The sequence below is a fragment of the Castor canadensis genome, chromosome X (assembly GCF_047511655.1).
Source record: "Castor canadensis chromosome X, mCasCan1.hap1v2, whole genome shotgun sequence".
Taxonomy (NCBI): Eukaryota; Metazoa; Chordata; class Mammalia; order Rodentia; family Castoridae; genus Castor; species Castor canadensis.
Genome location: NC_133405.1, coordinates 48,226,358 through 48,249,750, shown reverse-complemented (window position 1 = coordinate 48,249,750; position 23,393 = coordinate 48,226,358). Strand labels below are relative to the sequence as shown.

The 23,393-nt window shown below is 33.8% G+C and overlaps 1 protein-coding gene and 1 long non-coding RNA gene across 16 annotated transcripts in view; one reads left to right on the top strand and one right to left on the bottom strand.

Moving 5' to 3' along the window:
* The window catches only part of LOC141419754 (uncharacterized), a 279,105-nt gene that overhangs the window by 183,089 nt on the left and 72,623 nt on the right, over positions 1-23,393 (bottom strand). For 11 of the 14 annotated variants that reach the window (XR_012444416.1, XR_012444413.1, XR_012444421.1 and 8 more), the window contains one exon: positions 20,743-20,910. The exons of the other annotated variants lie outside the window; for them this stretch is intronic. This is a non-coding gene — a long non-coding RNA (uncharacterized lncRNA). The remainder of the gene's footprint in view (positions 1-20,742; positions 20,911-23,393) is intronic. 14 annotated transcript variants of the gene reach the window in all.
* Nrk (Nik related kinase) overlaps positions 1-23,393 on the top strand; it is a 121,644-nt gene that overhangs the window by 89,194 nt on the left and 9,057 nt on the right. Inside the window, exons 18-27 of one of the 2 annotated variants that reach the window (XM_074063283.1) lie at positions 363-715; positions 1,798-2,125; positions 5,286-5,469; positions 5,885-6,040; positions 8,110-8,253; positions 11,015-11,173; positions 14,862-14,966; positions 16,521-16,663; positions 16,955-17,104; positions 20,290-20,449. In XM_074063283.1, the coding sequence (XP_073919384.1) occupies positions 363-715; positions 1,798-2,125; positions 5,286-5,469; positions 5,885-6,040; positions 8,110-8,253; positions 11,015-11,173; positions 14,862-14,966; positions 16,521-16,663; positions 16,955-17,104; positions 20,290-20,449 (1,882 nt within the window). The remainder of the gene's footprint in view (positions 1-362; positions 716-1,797; positions 2,126-5,285; positions 5,470-5,884; positions 6,041-8,109; positions 8,254-11,014; positions 11,174-14,861; positions 14,967-16,520; positions 16,664-16,954; positions 17,105-20,289; positions 20,450-23,393) is intronic. The other variant, XM_074063282.1, reaches the window with a different exon arrangement.

Genomic DNA, 23,393 nt, shown 5'->3' with positions numbered 1-23,393 from the left:
TACCTTAATCTCAGCATGAAGGATAAAACAAAAGGAAAAACTGGCTTTATCTAAAGAGTATCAACTCACCTGTTCTGCTCTCCAGCATCAAAAGCAAATGTATACTTCTCAGCAGATGAATAGGGGTAATAAAAAAAAGTAAATAAATTTTCCCTGTGTGATCCAGAAAGTCCACTAATAATCACAGCCTGATGTTTGAGCTTGAAATATCATCATCACTAATATATTTGCTTTATCTAGTGAGTGAATATCATTGTTTCAATTGAGAATATATTTTAAAATGTTGTATTCTTGGAAACTTTTCAATTTAAAAGAAAATGAAAGGCTACTAGAGACTACATTAACCTTTCTTGTACACACAGGTTCCAGATGGATTTAAAGTAGGAAAAATATCACCCCCGGTATACTTGACAAATGAATGGGTAGGCTATAATGCACTCTCTGAAATCTTCCGGAATGATTGGGTAACTCCTGCACCTGTCATTCAGCCACCTGAAGAGGATGGTGATTATGTTGAACTCTATGATGCTGGTGCTGATACTGATGATGATGATAATTCTAACGATGTTTATGAAGATACCTATGACCATGCCAACAGCAATGATGACTTGGATAACCAAGTTGATCAGGCAAATAATGTCTGTGAAGACCGTGATGATGATAATGACAATGATGACATAGATAACAATCATGATGATGCTCCTAATTGGCCAAGGTTGGTATATCTATATTATTTCTATTATACGGATTTCATAACTTCAGAAAAAGAGTGAATGACTTGCAGCTGCATTTTGGAAAATGGTTTGATCTTCAATAATGTACTTTAAATTGTTCTGTGCAAAACAACAATTTTGCATTCCTTGTACATAATTTTTGCTAATATTCAAGTGTTTGAGATTTTTTTATAACTGAAATGATCTGATTGTTTCTGGTAAAATTCATGCTACTGACTCTTTCTGCCTTGAAAACCACAATTAGTATGAGAAATGAAGCAATGAGAAATGAATTAGTAATTGCAAGTATAGCTATGCATTTTATCAAACAGTTGTAATATTGCCATGTTCATAATAAATTTAAGATGATCATTTTCTATTTAATTAGTGGAGAAAGATCTTTCAATTTTTTCCATGAATTAATTTATTGTCAAACAAATTTGGTTTTTGCATTAAACAGGCACATATGTTTAATCTTGCTCCTTAAGCACAAAAAAAGCATTGAAACATTTTTGATAAGCTTGGTGTTTTTGAAAACTAATTAAATTACTATTTTAGTTCTATGAGAAATGAGGCTTGTGTTACTTGAACTTACTGGGATTCTATAGCAAGGCAGTTGATATACATGTAAGGAAATCAAGGTGAATGTTAAGATGAAAATAAACTAGATATATTGAAAGAAGACTCATTCAAGTATGTTCTGGTTGAGCCAAAGATATGGGCTTAATTATTCATGCAGCTGTGAAGTTTCTAACTCATGATATATTCCACTATTCAAGAAAAATGCATGTTCCTGCTGCTAACCCAACGTGTATACCATGCAAAAAAGGCAAGCTCTCTTCTCTCTGCCATCCAAATGCAGAGAAGAAATTGGCAGTGACTATGGTATTAATTCAGCATTGAAGACTAGCAGTCCATGGAGGCATTTTTCTTGTGTACCAAAAAGGTTCATACAGAGCAGCAACGTGCCTGGATGTGGTATATATGTATAAGACAAATCCTAATTCTGTTGCATTTGCTGGCTTTCAATTGTGTTTTCATTGGGTGGCCTTTTTCATTAATTTTACCTTGTTATCTGGGCAAGCTTTGGCAGGTACGGAAGTTACAATAAAGATGGAAATGATGGAAGTGAAGGAAAAGAAGATTCTGGCAGAAGCTATGGAAGCGGTAGAGGCAAAAGAAGCCATGGAGGAAATGCAGCCAGTGGTGACAGTGCAGTCTTTGGAGACCAGGAAGGACATGCAGCCAAGACAGGCAGTAAAATAGGTATCAGGGATAATGGAGATAAAGGAGTTGGTGGAAGAAATGAAGAGAATGAGGCACTTGGACTCAGTGAAGGAGAAAATCGTTCAGAAACAGATGGCCTAGGATTGGAAAGACCTGTATTTCATGACTTTGAACATGAACAGGAGGTAATGCACCGTTTGAAAAGGAGAATAAACTTCTCTCATTGTGAATGTGTTTCTGTACCTGATATGTAGCATTTCCACCTATCCCAAATAGATTTTAAGCTTTTACCCTGAAGCCTTAGACATTTTTAGTAATAGGTGTGTGGGTAGATATTTATTACATCTATTTGGATCGTTACTATTTACCTTCAGGGATAAAAATCTCTTATTTGTTTTCATTTTTAAAAATTCAGATCATATGTTTGGGGTGGTGTCTCTTAACACAATTTTTTTTCAGGGAAGATTGTTTTTACTGTATGATATTTATATAACATACACATGTACATTATATATTTAAATATGAAAATAGCACAGTAAAACCCACTAAAGCCTGTAAAAAGGAGGGAGAAAGAGGGCAGGTCATTAAAAAATATAGGGGTGAATTTGATTAAAGCCCATTATATGCATATCATATTACAACACAAAATATTACAATGAACCCCCTTTATACAATTAATTTATACTAATAAAAAATTTAAAAACACATTACATAAAATTTACCATTTTACCCATTTTAAAGGTACAAATCAGTGGCATTTAGTACATTTGCAATGTTGTGCAGCTTTCACCTTTATCTATTACTGTTATTTTTTTTACCTTTCCAAATAATTAACTCCTAGTTCTTCCTCTAGCCCCCAGTAACCTGTATTCTACTTTCTGTCTAGGTGTCTAGGTACTTTATATAAGTAGAATCATGCTATATCTGTCCTTTCATGTATGGCTTATTTCACTTAACATGATATTTTTCAAGCACTATGTTTTAGCCTGCATCATAGCTTCATTCCTTTTTAGGGATGAATAGTATTCCATCATATGTATATACCATATTTCATTTAAGTTGTTTCCATCTCTTGTCTGTTATGAATAAGTTTCTGTGAACATTGGTGTTTAAGTATCTTTTTGAGTCTCTGCTTTTAGTTCTTTTGGGGTTTATATCCAAGAGTAAAATTGCTACATTATATGGTAAGTCTATGTTTAGCTTTTTCAGGAACTATTAACACTTAAAAATTATTTTAACAGTGCTAAGGATAGAGCCCAGGGCCTTAAACATGATTGGCAAGCACTCTACCACTGAGTTACATCCCTAGCTCCAACATATACAGTTTTAATTGAAGTAGTGTATTGTGGTCAGACACTGATTTTGTAGTTCATGTTTATTAGCAAATAGTTCAAAAAGCTTAAGTAGCTTCTCAGATGCTAAATGAAAAGGGATTGTCGCAGAAGAGATTTCTTGGAGTACATGGCATTTAAAACTAATTCTTGACAAATGGTGATTATCTTGATATCTGAAAATGCAGCTGGGGCTCCAGAAAGAGAAAAGATTGGGTCATTCTACTTTCTTAGCCTATTGTTCTGTCACACAAATTGGCTTTGAAGATGCCATACTCTTTTTCATGAGTTGGCACTCCTTGGGTAAGCTGTTCCTTTTGTCTAAAAGACTGATCCTTTATTTCTTAGATGAATTACTTTTCCTTTATGATCCAACTCAAACATAACCTTTACTTTCTAAGATAGAATTGTATACCCTTCCCTCTGTGCTAGCAAGCATTTTGCACGTAATTCCATTTCAGTACTTATGACACTGCAGTTTAGTTATTTGTTCAGTATTTTTGTCACATTTCACACGTATACTATAGGCCCAATGCAAATACAAGCAATATCATATATATACATAGAAATATATACAGAGCATGTATACAGTTGAGACTGTATAGAAGGCCAAGGGAGGAGGAAAGAAAGACAGTGAATCATAATGAAATACATCACATCTGTGTTGGAACAAGACACATGGAAACATTCTGAAAACTGTTAAAAACACAGGACAGGGATTAAAATTATGAACTCATAAAATGAAACAAGCTGGAGGAGTGGTTCAAGCAGTAGGGCGCCTGCCTAGTAAGTATTGCACCGAGTTTAAACCCCACTACTACCAAAAAAAGAGGAAGAAAATAAATTATCTAATTAATCCTTGAATGTTTTTCTACCAACTCACCCAACATCTGTGTGCAACTTCGGGCCTGTCCCGTGATAGACACACGATAATTATGGGAGAAATAAGTAAAAGAAGGAAATATAGAAAAAATAGGAGCAAAGAAACACTCCAAATGGTTTCTGATGGGAATGCAGTAGCACTTGGAAAGTATGTCTACCTGTGGATCTCTCTGTTTATCTTAATTGAAGTCATTGAAACAGGATATCCCAACATGAGTTTCATAACATCTCTAGGTATCTTAATCTTAAGTTCATAGAGTGAAATGATTTTCCTTTCATTTTTATTTAAAATGGATGTGCATTCTATACCATGCTTTTGTGGTTGGAAAGGTCATTAAAACCAGTGTTTTGCACAACTTTCTCCATGCCAAAGAATCACACTTTTGACACAAAGGGGTCATCAACAGACACACTTGCCAAAAACAGTTGGTACATTTTCCCATAGAATGTAGAATGCCACCTTAATTGACACATTTTGAGGTATTTATCCTTGGATATCTACTCTGTTAGTTAATAGAAGCAAGCTACATTTTCACTGAAATATGTTTACATTCTTGAATTTGTGCAAGTTGATTTTCTGTCTTTTGCTTTGTCACTGAAAAATTCTTCCTGTGAGTTTTTCATGCTTCTGGTTCTCTGAAGGTATCTTAAATGGAACAGATACCCTCACATGTGCTTTTCTATTTCTTTTCAAGTGGCTGTTTGGCAGAACATAGCTGAATGTACACTGTGAAATCAAACTGGCTTCAAACTTCAGGTCCACTACTTGCTAGTGCTCTGACCTAGAGAAACCTTCAGTTTCATTATAACTAAGTAGCAGGCAATTAGAGCTGCTTGTTGCTTTATGTAAAACGAGATTCCTAGTTTAGTATCTGATATATTTTCACAAATGTTGGGCCCAAATTATACAGGTGGGAATTTAAAGCTGTTTGTATTTCTCCTCTGTCACCATTGTATCAATAATAGGATACTTCTATTTTGATAACATTGTTGAGAGTTTTTAGTAAATATGGACTTTATAAGTGTGTATACATTTCAAGTTTTGCATTTGCTTTATGAAGTGATCCCTGAACATATTTGTACTGCTGTGGCCCTCCTAATAAATTAAAAATTGGTTTTTGTCTCCTTTTAGGAGCCAGATGGTGGAAGTGAGGCCTCAAACGCTATTTCCTCGGATATTACTCTCCCAACACTTGATGATGAGAATGACAATAAGGACCTATCACAATCATCGACACCATTGGGTTTTTCTGCTAGCTACTCATCTTCCAAAGATTCTGGAAGGGCTGCTGATGCTGACTTTGCCAGTGCCATCTGTGAGTGTGTCTAGTATGATCTTTCAACGCTGCTACCTGTTCAGAAATTAAGTAGTACTTATCTACTTACTTGTTCATGATGTACAAGAATTCAAAGCATTCTAATATTTAGTTGGCATAAACTCAGGTTGAAATATGCTTTAAAAAAAGCTACTCCTCATGGAATCTTTAGAATTCTCTGCTTTCTAATCAAAGTAACTTAAAATATATTCTTACTCAGCAATATATTTTAAGCATCATGATTTGTATTGTCTGATGGTTTAGATAAAATGATGAGAGCTCTAGTGAAAAACAAAAGGCAATAAAAGAAAGGGAAATTTTCTAGTCTGTGTCTCAGACTAGAGAAACTGAACCACTGAAGCACATATGATATATAGACTAGTAATTTCTCTCAATATCTTCCCTTACTTCACAGTGTATGCTGGATTTGTTGAAGTACCTGAGAAATCACCTAAGCAACCCTCTGAAGTCAATGTTAACCCACTCTATGCCTCTTCTACATGTAAAAAACCACTAATCCACATGTATGAAAAGGAATTCACTTCTGAGATCTACTGTGGTTCTCTGTGGGGTGAGTTTGTTTCCTTGAAACTAAGTTCTATTTTTTTAAATCTACTTTTATCTATGTAGAAAATCTGTGAAAATCATAGATGCAAAATATTTGTTTACTATAACCACAATAACCAAGATATTACCCATCAATTGAAAATGTACTCATAGTAATTTGCTCAGAATTGATCTGGTTATCAAATTTATAACTCCCACATTTTTATTCTATTTCTCATTTAAACCTGAATTAACTTGGCTAAAATATAAAATTGGACAGGGTTATGACTATTTGAAATTTGAGCTTAGTATTTTCTAATTTAATATATGATACCTAATGGAGAATTTCAGGGTCAATTTCTACAGGATTTTGTTTTTAAACACTTTTAAAGATTTGTAGAGAGAGTTCTTTTATAAAGTCTTACATTTGACAGATTTTTGAAAGTCTTTATTTCAGAAGAATTATAATAGTATCAGTGGTGTGGAGATGATATTTTACCTAAAGCCAATTTGCATCATAAATGAAACAAAATAACTGAATTCAAGGCAGGAAGAGATCCAAAGTAAATACCAACATCTGACTTGCAAGTTGGTAGATTTCACTCAATGTATGATTATACAGAAGATAATATTTTAAGTTAAAAGTTCAACTTGGTTGCAAACATAGTAATATGTATTAAACAACTTAGAAAAAAATGTTATCCTAAAATCTTTACTAATTGAGTGTAACAGATGACAAGAATGTGTGGACATTTCAGTCTGGCATCTACCCAGAAATGTATTTTATGTCGAGTAACACATTTGATAAATTTTGATTTGATATTTTGAAAAATAAAAGATTATAGTAAAACTCGACTGTACTTCCCTGGCCCTCCCAGATTCCCCTTGTGGGAAGAAGATGTAATTTCTAAACCTTCCATTGACTGCTGAAACTGGTAAAGATCAGAGTGAGAAAATGAAGGCAGAAGCATTTCTTCTCTCCTGTACTTTCAGATCACAAATATTGCCCTAGTAGAAGGAAGACACTGAAGTTTTCTCTCTGTAGCTTTAATGGCTGGTTGTCTCCTAAGTTTCAGTTTATAAAGAAAAAGACTCCCACAATAGTTTGAAGTTTGTTTTAACTTCAATTCTGTCTTATGTTTCAGTCCTCTCATTGGTCTTTAAACAGTACTTATATTTGAAAAATTAGAGCCAGCCAACAAATAAAAGAGGAAGTAGGAATTCAAAATCATGAAGAGCTGGCATTTAGCAATGTAAAAATTTTAAATCTCCATAAACATAAAATCATCAATTAAAAAATTTATATAAAAATAATAAAACCTTTAGTTGTAATTATGAATAAAAAGTAGATTGAATGAAGTGAATTGAACTCTTTGTATGTGGGAGACTAAGGATGCTTAAAGGCAATTTTTGAAAGAGTTGATTTATTTTGATAAAGTTTGGGACACTACCAAAAGGTTCTATGCTATACATAAAATCCTATTTGTGAGATGGCATAATAGACACCAACCAGCAGAATATTGCTAGAAAGAATTTTCATTTATCTTTTCACATATTTCAGTGAAATTTGTTCTATTATTAGAGAATACATTGTTACACTTTATGAGGTTTAACATTAGCCTAAAATGATAAAAGTTACCTGTGCTCAGGTCAGCATACTGCAATAGCAAAAAATAGCAATATAAATGCAATTAAAAACCAAGAAATGAATGAACAAAGAACATGTGACATATATGCACAATGGAGTATTACCATAAAGAAGAACAAAATCATGTCATTTTCAGGAAAATGGATGGAACTAGAGATGGAAAAAGTCAGACTTAGAAAAATATCACATTTTCTCTCATATGCAGAATCTATATTTAAAAAGAAAGATATAAAAATAGAAGGGAGATTATTAGGGAAGAAGAATGGTCCTAAAGGTAGGGAGAATAAGGAATAAAAGAAGGTAGTAGGGGATGGATATGATCAAAATACGTTACATGCGTGTATGAAAATGTCACAACAAAACCCAGTATTTTGAGCAATTAATATCTGCCAATAAAAATAACCTAAGATAATATAGTACTTTCCTTTTTTTTTATATCTGAACAGGAGTGAATTTGTTGCTGGGAACCCGATCTAATCTGTATCTGATGGACAGAAGTGGAAAGGCAGACATTATTAAACTCATAAAGAGAAGGCCATTCCGCCAGATTCAAGTCGTAGAGCCACTCAATTTGCTGATTACCATCTCTGGTTTGTTTAAGAACTAAAATTAGCTGAGCTATTATGGAGATTAATTAGACTGTAAACTAGGTTAAGACTTTCTGACATGAAAATGTTCATAGAACACTATAAATATAACCTTTAATTGGGACACCAGACTCTCCTACTTTTTCTTATCTAGTTACAATTTAATCTAAATTCCTTTAATTATAATGCATTTAACCTAGGTTAGTGATAAGAAAAGTCAAACTATTTGCATCTTTGAGGATCTTTGTAGCCTCTTACAAATCCACAGCCTTTATTCTCATCCAGTCATACACACAGTACCACCCTAACATCTGTCATTTACCTTACATGTGGTGTGTTAGAAGCAACAAAAAGCAAAGCAGATAAATAATTGGGTAAAAAACAAACTTGTCCCTGGCATAGTCCCATTACAAGGGCCTACAGATGGGATTAGTTACAAGAATGGATCCCCTAAAGGCCTCTACATTTTCCCCACATGGTAGTTGAGTCTCTTAGTTTTGACTAGTTAGAACATGAACCTTTAACTCTGAAAGCAAATAAGTGGATGTTATAGTGATTGTAATTACTGAACAGGACTTGATATCAGAAAAGTTATAGCACTAATGCTGACTATAAAGAAAAGATGACTGACTTTTGAAGAAAAGTTAAAAACTAGCTAAGCATGATGGCTCACACTTGTAATCTCAGCTACCGGGAAGGTGGAGATTGGGAGAATCGTGCGTGGGGGAAAAAGTTAGCAAGATCTCCTTCTCAACTAATAAGCCTACAATCCCAGATCCATAGGAGGCATGTAGATGAATTATGGTCCAAGGCCAGCCCTGGGAAAAAGCATGAGACTCTATCTGAAAAATAACTAAAGAAAAAAGTGCTGAAGGCGTGGTTCAAGTGATGGTCTGTCTGCCCGCCAACCGCTACCCTGAGTTTATACTCTAGAACTGCCAAAATAAAAATGTTTAAAACAAAAAGGTTTGGCTACAGAGTAAAACCATGCGAATCATAGATATTTATATGAGTTTGTATATGTTACAATATGTAATGTATATGTAGACTACATTAGTGTGCCAATTGCCATGTTGCACAGTGATTATGTATATTCCTAAATATGATTAACTTTGCTTTAAGTTTTGATTAGAGGTGAAAATCCTTGATAGGTATACTTAGCCTTCATGATGTTTTAGCTATGTTTTAGGGCCTATCATGTATAATTATTTGAGGTACACAGAAGCAATATTTAGTTTTTTAAAAACATCTGGGTATCTTAGAAACTACACATCTGGAGAACAGATTTATTTACTTTTATGTCCCGCATATTCTAACCTTCTTTAAAGCCTGAACTTTTCTCACATACAAATTATTTTTGCATCAAATTCTATTGAAAACCTCAGTATAGGAAGATACCCAATAGTTTATTTTACCATTTAAGAATAAAATGGCCATAAGCAACTAAATATCTGAAACCTAACACTGGTTCAAAAATGTCCTGTCATAGCATATGAAAGATTAATAAAATAAGTAAGAATCCTGTTGTTAGGATAATAATAAATCCTAAAAATGGCTAAGAAAATTAAGAAAGGTAGTATGTAGGGAGAGGAATGTGTGATTTTAGTGGCCCATGGTTCTTGAATGAATTGTAGGCATTTGATAGGACTGACAGGAAAATAATGATATGATCTCATACATAAGTGGAATTCAAAAAGTTGATATCATTGTAGTTAAGCATAGAATGTGGTTGCAGAGGCTGGATTGAATAGGCAGAGGGTGAAAGGAGAGGTAGTAGTGCAATAGGTGCAATGTTATAGATAGATAGGATGAACAAATTTTGGTGTTCTATGGCATAGCAGGGTTAATGTAATTAATAATAATGCATTTCATATATATCAAAAAATTAAAAGAGAAGAATTTGAATAGTTTAGAACAATAAATATGCCAATTGTCCTGAATTGATTGCTACCCAATGTATACACAATTCAAAATATCATTTTACTTCATAAATATTTATAAATATTACATAACAATAAAAATCATTAAAAACAATTAAACTTGGTTGGGGGACAAGGAGAGGGAAAGAGAATGATGGAGAGGAACAATACCTAAATATATTGTGTCTATGTATGAAGGTGACACAAGTCAATACACTGAAAAACTGTTGAGAAAAAAAGGATGAGGAAAAGAGAGAATAGAGGGAGTTAATCTGATCAATGTACAATATATGCATGTTTGAAATATCACAGTGAATCTCCATCTAGATTAATATATACTAATTTTAAAATAATAAAAAGATGAAGTGGGTTGAGAAAACAATAAAACTATTCAATTATTTTGCAAACACACTGGAATGAAAGAACACAAAGAGGTCTATCCTACTGGCCCTAAATGCTTAAATTTGTACTCAGTATTCACACATCCCTCTCATACATATATACTACCAGGGACAGTTTCTAAGTCTCTGATCACCAAAAGGGTCATGACTTAGTAAAAAGCCAAGTAGAAATGAATGGATGGTAATTTCTTGCTTAGTGATAGTCTTAACATCTTGCTGTGAAATGTTTTTAGGTCCACTTCAGACAAGCACATACTTTACTGGTAGACAGTCTGTCTCTTGGAATTGACAAACCAAGATAGACTTTGCTATCATATTTCCAAACTCTGAAAGAGTCTGATGCAATACAGTTTTTAAGTGCTTTTTACTTTAATGAAAACTTTTAGTTAAAAAGGCAAAATGCCCTTACTACTTTGAAATACTTTGTCTTTTACTATTTTTTAGGCCATAAAAACAGACTTCGAGTATATCATTTGACTTGGCTGAGGAACAAGATTTTGAATAATGATCCAGAAAGTAAGAGAAGGCAAGAAGAAATGCTGAAGACAGAGGAAGCTTGCAAAGCTATTGACAAGTTGACTGGCTGTGAACACTTTAGTGTCCGTACGTCCCATTTCACATTTATTACAGCTGTATAAATTTTTCTTCCTTTCATTTGGTAAAGTATATATTTATAAAAGGCAAAGTGGAGAAAGGAAAGAATTTGAAGCTAAAAATGTAAAGATGACTGAATTTCTTTTTGTGTGTGTCTATAAATATAGTTTTCTTTCTTTCTTTCTTTTTTTCTTTTGGTTTATTAATGACTGAATTTCACTGACCAATCTTACAAGTCTTTTCTGCTACAATCTTGGCTGTTAATAAGAAAATATTGATAACTGAAATAGCTATTGAAGTTCAATTTAGTTCACTTCCTCACCTTTCTTCTCTCCCCAGTCACTCTAAAATTCTGGTTAAACAATTTTTTTTTCACATCTCTATATAGCTTCAACTACATAAATGTTCTGATGTTTCTTCAACAACCTATAGATCTCATCTGATATTCTCTTTCTTTAAAGCAGCAATAAAATACAATTCCTCTTAATACTGGCAGGAAACATTATGATGAGTCAGAAAGAAAATTCTGCTATGATCTGCAGACTCTTTATCCCACTGTCGTTATTAATAAGTGAAATCACTATTTTCTGCTTGATTACAGAATGTTTTCTTGTCTTTTATATTTTCATAACTATCCTTTATGAAATGGAGAAACAAAATCTAAGGTCTCAGAATCCCACTTTCAGCTGTCACTAACCGTGAAGTAATATCATCCCATTCTGTTTTATTTCTGAAGCAAATCCCCTCTACTCTCAGCCTCCTTTTTCTTCTTTCCCTCTGCATCAATTGCCCCTCCATGCACAACTGGTAGCCTAGGTGAGAAAGAGCTCAAATCACATTTTATAAATTGCAATGGGATATTTATATCATAACTGATGATCTTTATCCTGCATATAAAGTGGCTTTCCCAGCATAGACTTTCACCATGTGTGTGCATATATTCACATACACCATTAAAAAGGAGAATGAATACCTATAAAACTTAAGTACAAAATAAGTATACAATTTTCTTCTAAGTTTAGATATCATTACTTCCTGCCAATCAGAATATATGAATCTGATATCCCCAGAGGTGAAAGATATCCCAAAATCTTAACCAAGGGGTTTATATTGCAGACTTCTTAATACCTTGTATATGTTAGTTCAATGAGAGATACTAACAAAGGTAGTCATTCTGCAAATCTGTGATCTTGGTGAGGGGAAGGACTAGTTAAGCCCAGTTTTTCTTGCTGACCCCATTCCAATCCAACTTGCTACTCAGAACAACAAATTAACATTTATCCCATTGACAAGTAGAATGGTAGCATCTTCACACAACAGGATAACAATTAACAATGAATAAAATAAAAGAGTAAATAGGTAAAGAGCAAGCTAGAGAGTAACAGTGAGGGAGGGAGGGGGAGAGAGAGAGAGAAAGAGAGCAATATTTTGGCCATGGGCTTTAGTGGAAGTATAAAAATCTGTCAGGTAAGATAACATGCAACATATTCCAGAAGAGCCAGAAGAGCTGAGAGTAAGTGTATACATTTATTTTCTCTAAAATAGTTCTATTTTGAAATGATTTATATACTATAAAGTATAGCCACTTCAAGGGTACAAAGTATTAGTTTTTAGTGTGATTATAGAGATGTGCGACCATTACTATAATTTTTATCAAAAACTTCTAAAAGTTCTAGTTTTTATCCTCTAAAGAGATCTTGTATCCATTGGCAGACACTCACCATTTCTTTCCTTTTCTAAGACTTCTTCCTTTCTCCCATTAGAGTAATGGGCTAATCATTGATCTACTTTCTTTCTCTATAGATTTGCCTCTTGTGGGCATTTAATATAAATAGAACCATACATTATGTGGTCTTCTGTGACAGACTTGTTTCGCTTTGCTTAATGTTTTCAAGGTTCACCCTTGTTCTATCATACACAACATGTAAGAGGAATTCATTGAGTTTTACTGCTGAATAGGGTTGCATTATGTAAACATACTACTTTGTGTCTATCCATACATCAACTGATAGACACTTGAAAACTTTCCACTTTTTGGCTATGAGGAATAATGCTGCTATGAATATTTCTGTACATCCTTGTAAATGTATATATGTATGTTTTCTTTTCTCTTGGATAGTACTGCTAGACTATTTTCAAAGCAAACACACCCTTTCACATTGCCGTCAGTAATTTTCTCTATTTCCTTCCAAACACTTATAGACCTCTATCTTTTGGTTATTGCCATCCTAGTGAGTGTAAAGTGGTATCTTCTTGCAGTTTAGATTTGTGACTTCCTGACTATTAATGCTGTTAGGTATCTTTCCATGTGATTACTGATCATTTGTATATTGTCCTTTGAGAAATGACTATTGAAGTCTTTGTCCATTTTTAATTGTTTTTTGTTGTTGTTGAGTTGTAAGCATTTTTTAAATATTCTATATATTAGCCCTTTATCATACATCTGTTTTGAAAATATTTTCTCCTAGTCCTTATGTTGTATTTTCACTTTCTCGATTATGTCCTTTGATGAACGACTTTTTAAATGTTAATGAAGCTTAACGTATTTCTTTAGTCTCTTACCATTTGTGTCAAATATAAGTATCAATGCCATATTCAAGGTCATCATGATTTATCTCTGTGTTTATTGTTGAGTTTTGCAGTTTTAGTTCTTACATTTAGGACTGATCTATTTTGACTTAATTTTAGCATATGGTGCAAGGTATATGGGGTCCTAATTTATTCTTTTATATTTGGTGGCTATCCATCCAGTCATCTCAGCATCACATTTGTTGAAAAAGCTGGTCTTTTCTCCTTATTGAATGGACTTGGCACTATTGACCATGGGTATATTGGCTTATTTGTTGACTCACAGTTCTATTGCATTGATCTTTATGCCTATCCTTATGTCAGTACCACACTATTTATTACTAAAGCTTACGGTAAGTTTTGGAATCAGGAAATGTGAGTCTATCTTTCACTTTCTTTTTCAAGACAGTTTTGGTTATTCAGAGCCTCTTATATTTCCATGTGAAATTTAGGAATAGCTTTTTAATTTCTACAAAACAAATCATTAGGATTTCAATAGGGATTGTATTGTATCTGTAGAGATTGCTTTGGATAGTGTTGAGATCTTACCATTGTTAAGTTTAATCCACGAATATGGAAAGGCTTCCTGTTTACTTAAATCTCCTTTAATTTCTTCATTTTTTTCTTTTTGTCTTTTATGTTGCTGGAGATCAAACCCAGGGCATTGCACATGCTTAGCAAGTGTTCTACTGCTCTTCTACTAAGCTACATTCCCAGCCCTTGCTTATTTTGAAGCAGGGTTTCTCTGTGTAGTTCAGGCTGACCTCCAAATCACTATGTAGTCCAGACTGACCTTGAACTCTCAGTCCTTTCCTTGAACCTCCCGAGTGCTGATATTACAAATATGTACCTCCACACCTTGCTAGATCTTTAATTTTTCATCAGTGTCATACAGTTTTCAGTGTATAGTTTAGAATGCTCTTGAAGGCTAATGCATACACTCCATAAAACTATACAGTAATCATATTACCTTCTGAGGGGCATCAAATCATAACGAAGTAACTTTTCTAAAAATTTCCTGTTTATACTCTTGCACTGCAGTTGTGACATTTTCAATAACAAGTAAACGCATTTAAGTGTTCTTGTTAATTTTGTGGCATTGTTACTTCTTTGTATTTTATCATTGTAGTCCAACATGAAGAAACAACATACATTGCAATTGCTTTGAAATCATCAATTCACCTTTTTGCATGGGCACCAAAGTCCTTTGATGAAAGCACTGCTATTAAAGTGAGTGATCTTTTCTTTAGATCATACTATATTTCTTTTAGGAAGAAATTGTAAACAAAGCAGTATTTTGGAATACAAAAATGGAAATACGTACTATTCTTCTGCAGTTAATGCTATTTGAATATATCATGTCAATAATTACCATTTAACCATGTTTTAGACAATCCACAAGCACCACAGCAAGGGAGACTGTGAGGGAAATCCCTGACCCCTCCCCTTGCAGGATGTCCCCTCCAGTTTCTCACTCCCATTTCCTGTAGTTAACACGAGACCTTCTCTTCTGAAGGTCCAAACACAGACTTTAGGTGCCACCCCAGTGATTAAAGCTGAGAAAGTCCCTCTTCTCTCTTAGTGAGGGGTGGAGAGCAGAGGGAAGATAAGGAGAGATGTGGAAATGGTAGCAGGAACCCCAATGGAAGGAGGGAAGAGAAAACCTTTCCTCCAATTACTATTGCTGCATAGGTATGTGTGGGGAGGAAAGAGAAAATCTACATTCTTTCCAAGCCAAAATTCTGAACACATTTTTCTGAAGCACTATTGTGAGGCATGGTGATTAGGCTTGCAGGTGTTCTTTCTAACTTTATTATGGTTAACTGAACTTGCGTGTATCAGCCATGGAAGTTAATCATTTCAAAGTGTCCCAAACAAGCTCCTGTTGATTTTTTTAATCACATCCCATAAACTGAGGACTGTAAGTAACTTACATATAATACCCCAAATTCCACTTAAATAGAGTCATTTTTTTATTTATTCCATTGTAATGAGGTCCAACTAATGAAGTAGCAGCATTCTATCAAGTCAAATAGTTTCTTAACCTGAGATGTGCGTCAGAATCGGCTTGAGCATTTGTTAAATGTTTAGATCTCAGGCTGAACCCCAGGCTGAATTCGTGGGTCTGGAGTGGGGCCTGGGAATCTCTATTTTTAGCAAATGTTCCATATAATATTGAATCAGTTGGTTCACGGACAGATTTTTACAAAGCATTCATAGGGACACGTCTTGATAGACCTTAGCAAGGTATTTATAAAATACTTCTTTATCTGTTTACATGCTCTATTTTGTAGACCAAAATGTATAAAATAAACATGGGATAATTCTTATGACTGTACTAAGGACTATTTGCACAATAGCTATGTTCCTTTACAAATAGAACAGAATATTATATAGACAGTCTGGGTCTGCCCTAATACAAATCATATCCCTAATCTGATCTCCCTAAATTGGGCATTGGCTCAGCTGTAAGTATTTAGATATGGGTTTGTTCTTGGGTGTCTGCTGATTGGTCAGAGCTACCTGGTATGGAATTGGAAAAAAAAGGATATAAGTATCTGTCTAGCCTAATACACAGTTCCTGTCCAAGTCATCATTCTAGTTCTTGAGTCCCAATTCATGACTACAGTATGGCAAATGATGTGATGCTTAATCCTCCACCATGACCTGATCTTGGCAATGAATCCTGTTTGTCCTTTTGTTTCCTTGGACTAGAAATCAAAGGAGCTTAGAGTATACCAATTCTATGGTAGGTTAACATGTCTGACCTTTTTCATTCCTCACCAAGTATGCATTGATCAGTCAGCAGACTCCGAAGGAGACTATATGTCCTATGAAGCCTATATACGAATACTGGCAAAAATACAGGCAGCTGATCCAGCGAACCGGTTTAAGAGACCAGATGAGCTCCTTCATTTGCTGAAGCTCAAGGCAAGGAATTTAAAGGCAGCCAAAGAGTGCAGGGTCACAGGAAGCCCTTATGATCATTGGCAATTTAATCTTTCAAGAGAAACAATATTTCAAACCTAAATATGGTTGTATATTTCTTATAGTAACAGACCTAAGAAAAGCTCTACATATGGATCTCTAAATACAATATGCCATTTAAAAGTTCACCTGAGTTTTATGAACTTATAAACCTGACAAGATAATACTGGAATTTTTTTCCTTAGTCAGAATGTCATTTTGGCCTTTTGTCCATATTTGGTTTTATATTTGCAGGTATTTCCAACTCTTGGTCATAAGCCAGTGACAGTTGACCTAGCTGTTGGTTCTGAGAAAACACTAAAGATTTTCTTCAGCTCAGCAGATGGATATCACATCATCGATGCAGAATCTGAAGTTATGTCTGATGTGAACTTGCCAAATAACGTAAGATAATACCTTCAAATCCCTAGAAATTATGTTTAACACTTTGAATTTTTCCAAGTATCGAAAACTTGAAAGGTTTAAAACTATAAGTAGCAATACCTGTACTGGAATTGAGACCTAAAAGGTAAGTATAGGGTACCAGAAAGTGGTCACACATAAACAGTAATTACTAATGGTTTCTTAGTACAAATAGCTGACTTTATTTGTGCTTTGATTTGTTTTAAATGAAGTTGACATTTAAAATCTGGACTTCTACTGATAAACAAGAAAATCTGACATCCTCCAGTCCAGTCCACATTACTATCTGGCCATTATCAACTGGAATTGATTTGTATGTGCCCCTCCATTAGATGGGATATATGTTCTACATTTTCTGCACATCCATCTATGTGCACTTATAATAATTGATTCTAGTAGGCATATGAATTTGCAGTCCTTGCTTTTGTCCTCCTGTACCCCATAATACATTAAGAGCTATTTTAAAATGCAATAGCAGCATTGCAACATTTTTATGGGTACCCTTTTTCTTTATTGTATTACTTTAACTGTAAGATATAGCAAATTATCATAAAATGTTCTCTTATCATATTAATTATAGTTGCAGTTTATGGTTAAACGATTCAGCATTTTAAAAGCAAATGCATCTCAACTCCTAACTCTTAAGTAACTATAAATACTGAAAATGTGCACAGAATTAAACTATGGAGAGTTGTAAAATATTATACACATCATTTTTATTAAAAGCTTAAACATAGAATAATATGCATCATATATCACAAAAATATAATTATGTAGCTCAGATTTGAAGGTGTCAATGATGATTGTCCTGCCTGAACCAACAGTTCTCTGCTTCACCCTTTTTTGATTCAAGTTTGTAGACAGTTAAGATTTTAACAGCTTATCATTATGTTAAAATCCTTCAAGAAAATATTCATGTACTTTTAAATCACTGTAGTCATGTGATATTTTTAAGTATGAAATTTTTTATTAGGATATATTCTTTATATAAGGGGGGATTCATAGGAACAATTCCATTAGGCTTATATTGTACATTTGTTATATTACCCCCATCATTTCTCTCCCTCAACCTCCTCCCTGCCCTACTTAAAGCAATTTTACAAGTGGATTCTTTGTTCTAATTCATATAAGTATATGCAGTCAATCAACCATACAACCTCACTTTAATTTCCTTTATTAACCCTCTCCCCTTCCCACTGATACTCTCCCCCCACTGTACCTATTTTACCTTTCTGTCTTTCATTATTAATAATTAAGTCGATGTTCAAAGGGGTTTCTCAATGTATCCCCACTGTGGGTATACTTTACTTTGGTCTGTTCAACCCTTTCCATTACTCTCCCTTACCCCTTTACCTGTGAGATATTTTGAATAGCTTTCAGAATTATGCATCTCTAATAAATTGATTAGAACAATTACATAGTGCAATCATCAGACCATTAGTAAAAACATCTTTAAAAAGTATTTTGGTGATATTAACAATCATTAGCTGATCACCCAATGATTATCTTTGATTATCTATAACTCACTGTATTTATAATGTAGAAAATGCTGAACCAATCCAAGGCAAAACCACAGCATAATTTTGATATGCAGACTAAATTATTCTTCAGTTACCTTCCATAGCTTCCTGCATCTTATTTTTATTTCATATCAGATAGCCTTTCTTTAGATGCCAGTACAATATCGAACATTTAAGCATTGGTCCTAGTGACACTTATTTGAAAAGCCAAAGCCATTGAAGAAGTTTGGACTCAGTGTTCCACCTGACTAAATAGCAAGAAAAATTATTTCCATAAAAAACAATCTGTTAATTACTGTGGGAGCAGAATGAAAGAAGATGAGCTTTTAAAAATCATTTTCTGACCTAATTAGGATAACTTCTGTATATTCAAAAATATTTTAGCTAAATGCCCTAGTGCCTTGACCCATTAAAAGAGAAAGTGCTCTAATATAAGAGAGGGGAGGGTGTCTTCTGAAACAGAATGTACTAAAGATAATATTTTTCCAAGAGTGCTAGATTGCAAACTCTGTAATGCTACAAGGGAACTACATGTGATAAAGAATATCTGGTTACTTCAGGAATCATCTAAGAAGCAAGAGAATTACCTCAGAGGCCGCTTGGATTTGCAGCAGTCGAGTTTTATTACTAACAGATTTTATTTGGACAACCTTATTTCTTGCAATTTCTTTTATTCTCTTCCTTCATCTCTTTCCTGATTGAATTGCTCATGCAAGTGCCCAGGGAACGCATTAAAATTGCTTTTCGCCTCTGGATTCCCATTTTAGTTTTAAGGATTGTTGTTGCTGACACATGGCCTCAAGCACTTGGCCTGAGTACGCTGGCTCTGGCAAGTATAGTTTCTGACCTTTTTTTCTGTAACTTGCTTATTTGGAGAACTAATAGAGGAACACAATTGTTTATTTCTCAGGGAAGTACTATTAAAGTGACAATATCTGTACTTTAAGCAAATTTTATCACATTTTATGCATTATGAAATTTAGAAATGCTTAGGTATTTCTTAATATTTCCTATTACATCACCTAGTGTGTCTCTAAATTTGAGTATTGAATGTATTTTAATAGTATAAAAATTAGATAAGAAATTCTACCTGTTTTTTGCAAAAGGGAGATAACTACTATTATTCAATGAGTGAAGAATATTATAAAGTTTCCCATTGTATGAATTTTGAGCCCAAGCTATCTTTAGATTAATATTCTGTTTTTGATTTTAATGAATTTGCTAATAAGAAAGTGTTGTGTATTTGTTACTTGGTTTATACATTCTTTACCAAGGAATTCATTAATTGCTGAAATTAATTTTAAATCCACATCTGTAACAAGTAATGTTTCTCCCATCATTATGCATAATACTCTATGGAATTTGAATTTCAAGAATTTTTCTGTGTTGGAACTATATCTCTACTTTTTTTAGCCTAGTCTTTTCCCTAGATGTAAAAGATAATATTAAACAGTAATGGTTTTATGACATAAGGAAAACAGCCCTTTTCGATAGTAGGATAGCATTCTTTTTAATTTGGAAATAGAAGTTACCTTCCTTCCTGCGCTTTGAACCTCTTTTGGTCCTTATTGATCAGCCAGACCACTTCAATTAAAGTGGTAGTGACAAAATGTTGGACATATAAATCCCTATGAAACATAATTCCAGCCCCTGGAAATCATTGTACCACAGAATATCATCATTTTACCTGATTGCTTGGGGATTGGCCTGATGCTTACCTTCAATGCTGAAGCTCTGTCTGTGGAAGCAAATGAACAACTCTTCAAGAAGATCCTTGAAGTGTGCAAAGATATACCATCTTGTGTAGGTATGTATAAATTTTTTACTCTTTGAGATAATCCCAGAGAAGCTTGTGAAGAATAAACATATGTCCCAAGTAAAGTTTCCTGAATTATTTCATGTTCTTAAGGCACAGAGGGTTAATTTGGAGTCCTGGGCACTTATTTTCTTAGTAAGGTGAAACAAATGCTTGTTTGTGTGCTTATTAAATTCATGAGAGTACTACAAGGAGCTGATTTTGGTTATCTGAGTTGTTCATTTGAAATAATTATATAATTGAAATATGAATTATTTCCCTTCCATAATAATCTTTAATTTTACCTTAACTCCTTTTGCTTATAGATTTCACACTGATGATGAAAATGCTTCTTTCCATCACATTCATTTTTCGAGTTTTCTTTTATCTTAGGAGGCTGCCAAACAGTCATAAAAGAAGAGCACGATATTTCTATTTCATATAATCAATAATATTTTGCATGAGTGGTATTCCTATGAAGAAGCAAATCATTTAGAAAAAAAAGATGTATATGACTGACTAGAATGTCTATTAAATACCAAGCAGAAGACAACATAAAGAAAACTGCCTTTTTACCTCTTTCAAACCATGACATTGGTTTCTTCCTAAGCAATGCAGAATTGCTGAACTAGGAAATACAAACAATTTTAGATTCTTGTGTTTGTTTCTAAGGCTTGATGTCTGAATACAGGGGCAATTGTAGACACATAGGAAAATATTAAAGAAGGTAGAATGATTAAGTGGAGGATAATTCCTGAAAAGAAGAGAGGCTTAATGGAGCAAATAAAGGAGAAAGGCAAGGCAACTGTGTGTGTGTGTGTGTGTGTGTGTGTGTGTGTCTGTGTCTGTGTGTGTGTGTGTCTGTGTCTGGATAGAGAGGGAGCGGGGAGAGAGAGAGAGAGAGAGGCCCAGAGAGAAACAGATGGAAGGAGAGAGAAAGGTAATTCATCAAGAGAGAAGCCAGGAGCACCAAAAATCTCTATAAAATGGCTAAAAGTAACCCCTATGTTATTTTAAGGACCAGTTTGAGATAACTGATTTTTAATGGACATTTTTTTCTATGGAATGATAGCACTTTGCATTGCATGTGCAGTATTCTTTATTTTTGCACAAGTAGTCAGTGTTAAGAATTGTACTAAAAACCTGCTCGAATTTCATCAAACAGGAAGAACTCACAGAGGGTTTAAAGCCATTCAAAGTGACAGAAAATAAATGTTTGTGGTAAAATTGACAGATCTAGGGCAAAACAAAATAAAAATTATGAAGCATTTTATATCCTTTACAAGGGTACTTTTGTGATCAATGTGTTAATAAGAAATGGACTAAGGATATTCAATTCAGATGAGAAACTGAGCATATGCCTATGTTTATGTCACTAGACAATCATAGGAATCACAGAGATCTTGAAAAGTCATCTTGCATAGCTCTTGTCCTTAGGCAGGACAATTTATATCATAGAATACAAATCTGTTTTAAGTTGTCAGAATCTGAAAGACATGTAGGTATAAAATACATAATAGTAGAAAAAGAACATGATGCATTTTTAAATTATTTTTATTAATGTATAAATAATATACACAATTAGTGTACAAAGTGATTGGTTTCATTATCATTATGATATTTCCATACATGCATATAATGTTTGACCAGATTCACCCAATTATTCTTTCTTATACCCCTTTCCCATCTTCCCTTTTAAAATCTTTCTTGCAAAAATTTTAAAGGGTTTCATTAAGACTTTTTTATAATGTGCATACATTGCACCTTGACCACATTAATTGAGAGTATACTAAAATATAACACTGATAGTAAGGAAATCAATACTCTAATTTTCTGTCTAAAAATAACTTTGTTATTTAAAACCAGCCCAGATCACGATTTTCCAAATCTAAATTTTATATTTCCTTGAGCTATGATAAACTTTTTCAATAATATGATTATTGTTTTTCATTTCCAAATAAATATGTAGAACCTTAACAATTGCAGAGTTTTACCATGTATTCCCATTTCAAAATCACCGAGTTTCAGAAAGCAAACTAGCTCAGTAACTAGTGGCAGGTTTGTATGCTTCAGGACCTAAAGGAAGAGAGTATGTGCTACCATGTAAACTAAGTATTTGTATTCAGCATATTACCCATGCATTAAACTTGGACAGCTTTGCTCTGTGTAGTCATTGACAAAAATACTTTTTTGGGCTTTTGCTTGCTTGTTTGTGTCAGCAGGATCGGGGTATACAGTCCAGACTGACCTGGAACTCTCTCTGTATCCCAAACAGGCCACAAATTCATGATCCTCCTACTGCAGCTGGGATCATAGGTGTGTGCTACCACACCTGACCAAAACTTCTATTTTTAATGAAGTTATCACACTGGTGACAACTTCAAACCACCTTGTTCTTATCAGTGAAGCCAATGATGTTCCTCATTTCCTTGTATTATCCGGAGTGATTTTAATTCTGGTCTGAAATTGGACTTATGAAGTTCTTTCAGGGTCTCCATTTTTCTGATCCAAAATATAATTGTAATTTAACAATTTTAGTCTTGATTTCATATATGGAAGTAATTTGAATTGTAATGGAAGAGAAGTAGGCAAAATAAATGTTTCATAATTATTATTGGAGGGGTACATTGCTCACATTATACTTGTGAAAGTCACTTTTATAAAAGTTTAATAATTCAGGGCTAGGGACTAGCTCAAGTGGTAGACCACTTGCTAGTGTGAGGCCCTGAGTTCAATACTCAGTACCACAAAACAAAATGTTGAATAATTCCTTCATAAGTACTTTTATGTATATTTAATGTATACATATACAGGCTAGGTATATTTTGATTTAAACAAAGGCATCCCAAAATCTTTGAGAAAGATGAGGAAAAATTTAAGGGCTTATGTTGTAATTACTTCAATGCAGAGTTTTTTTCCTTCAAAATAGAAGAAAATGGAAAGTCAAACTAATTCT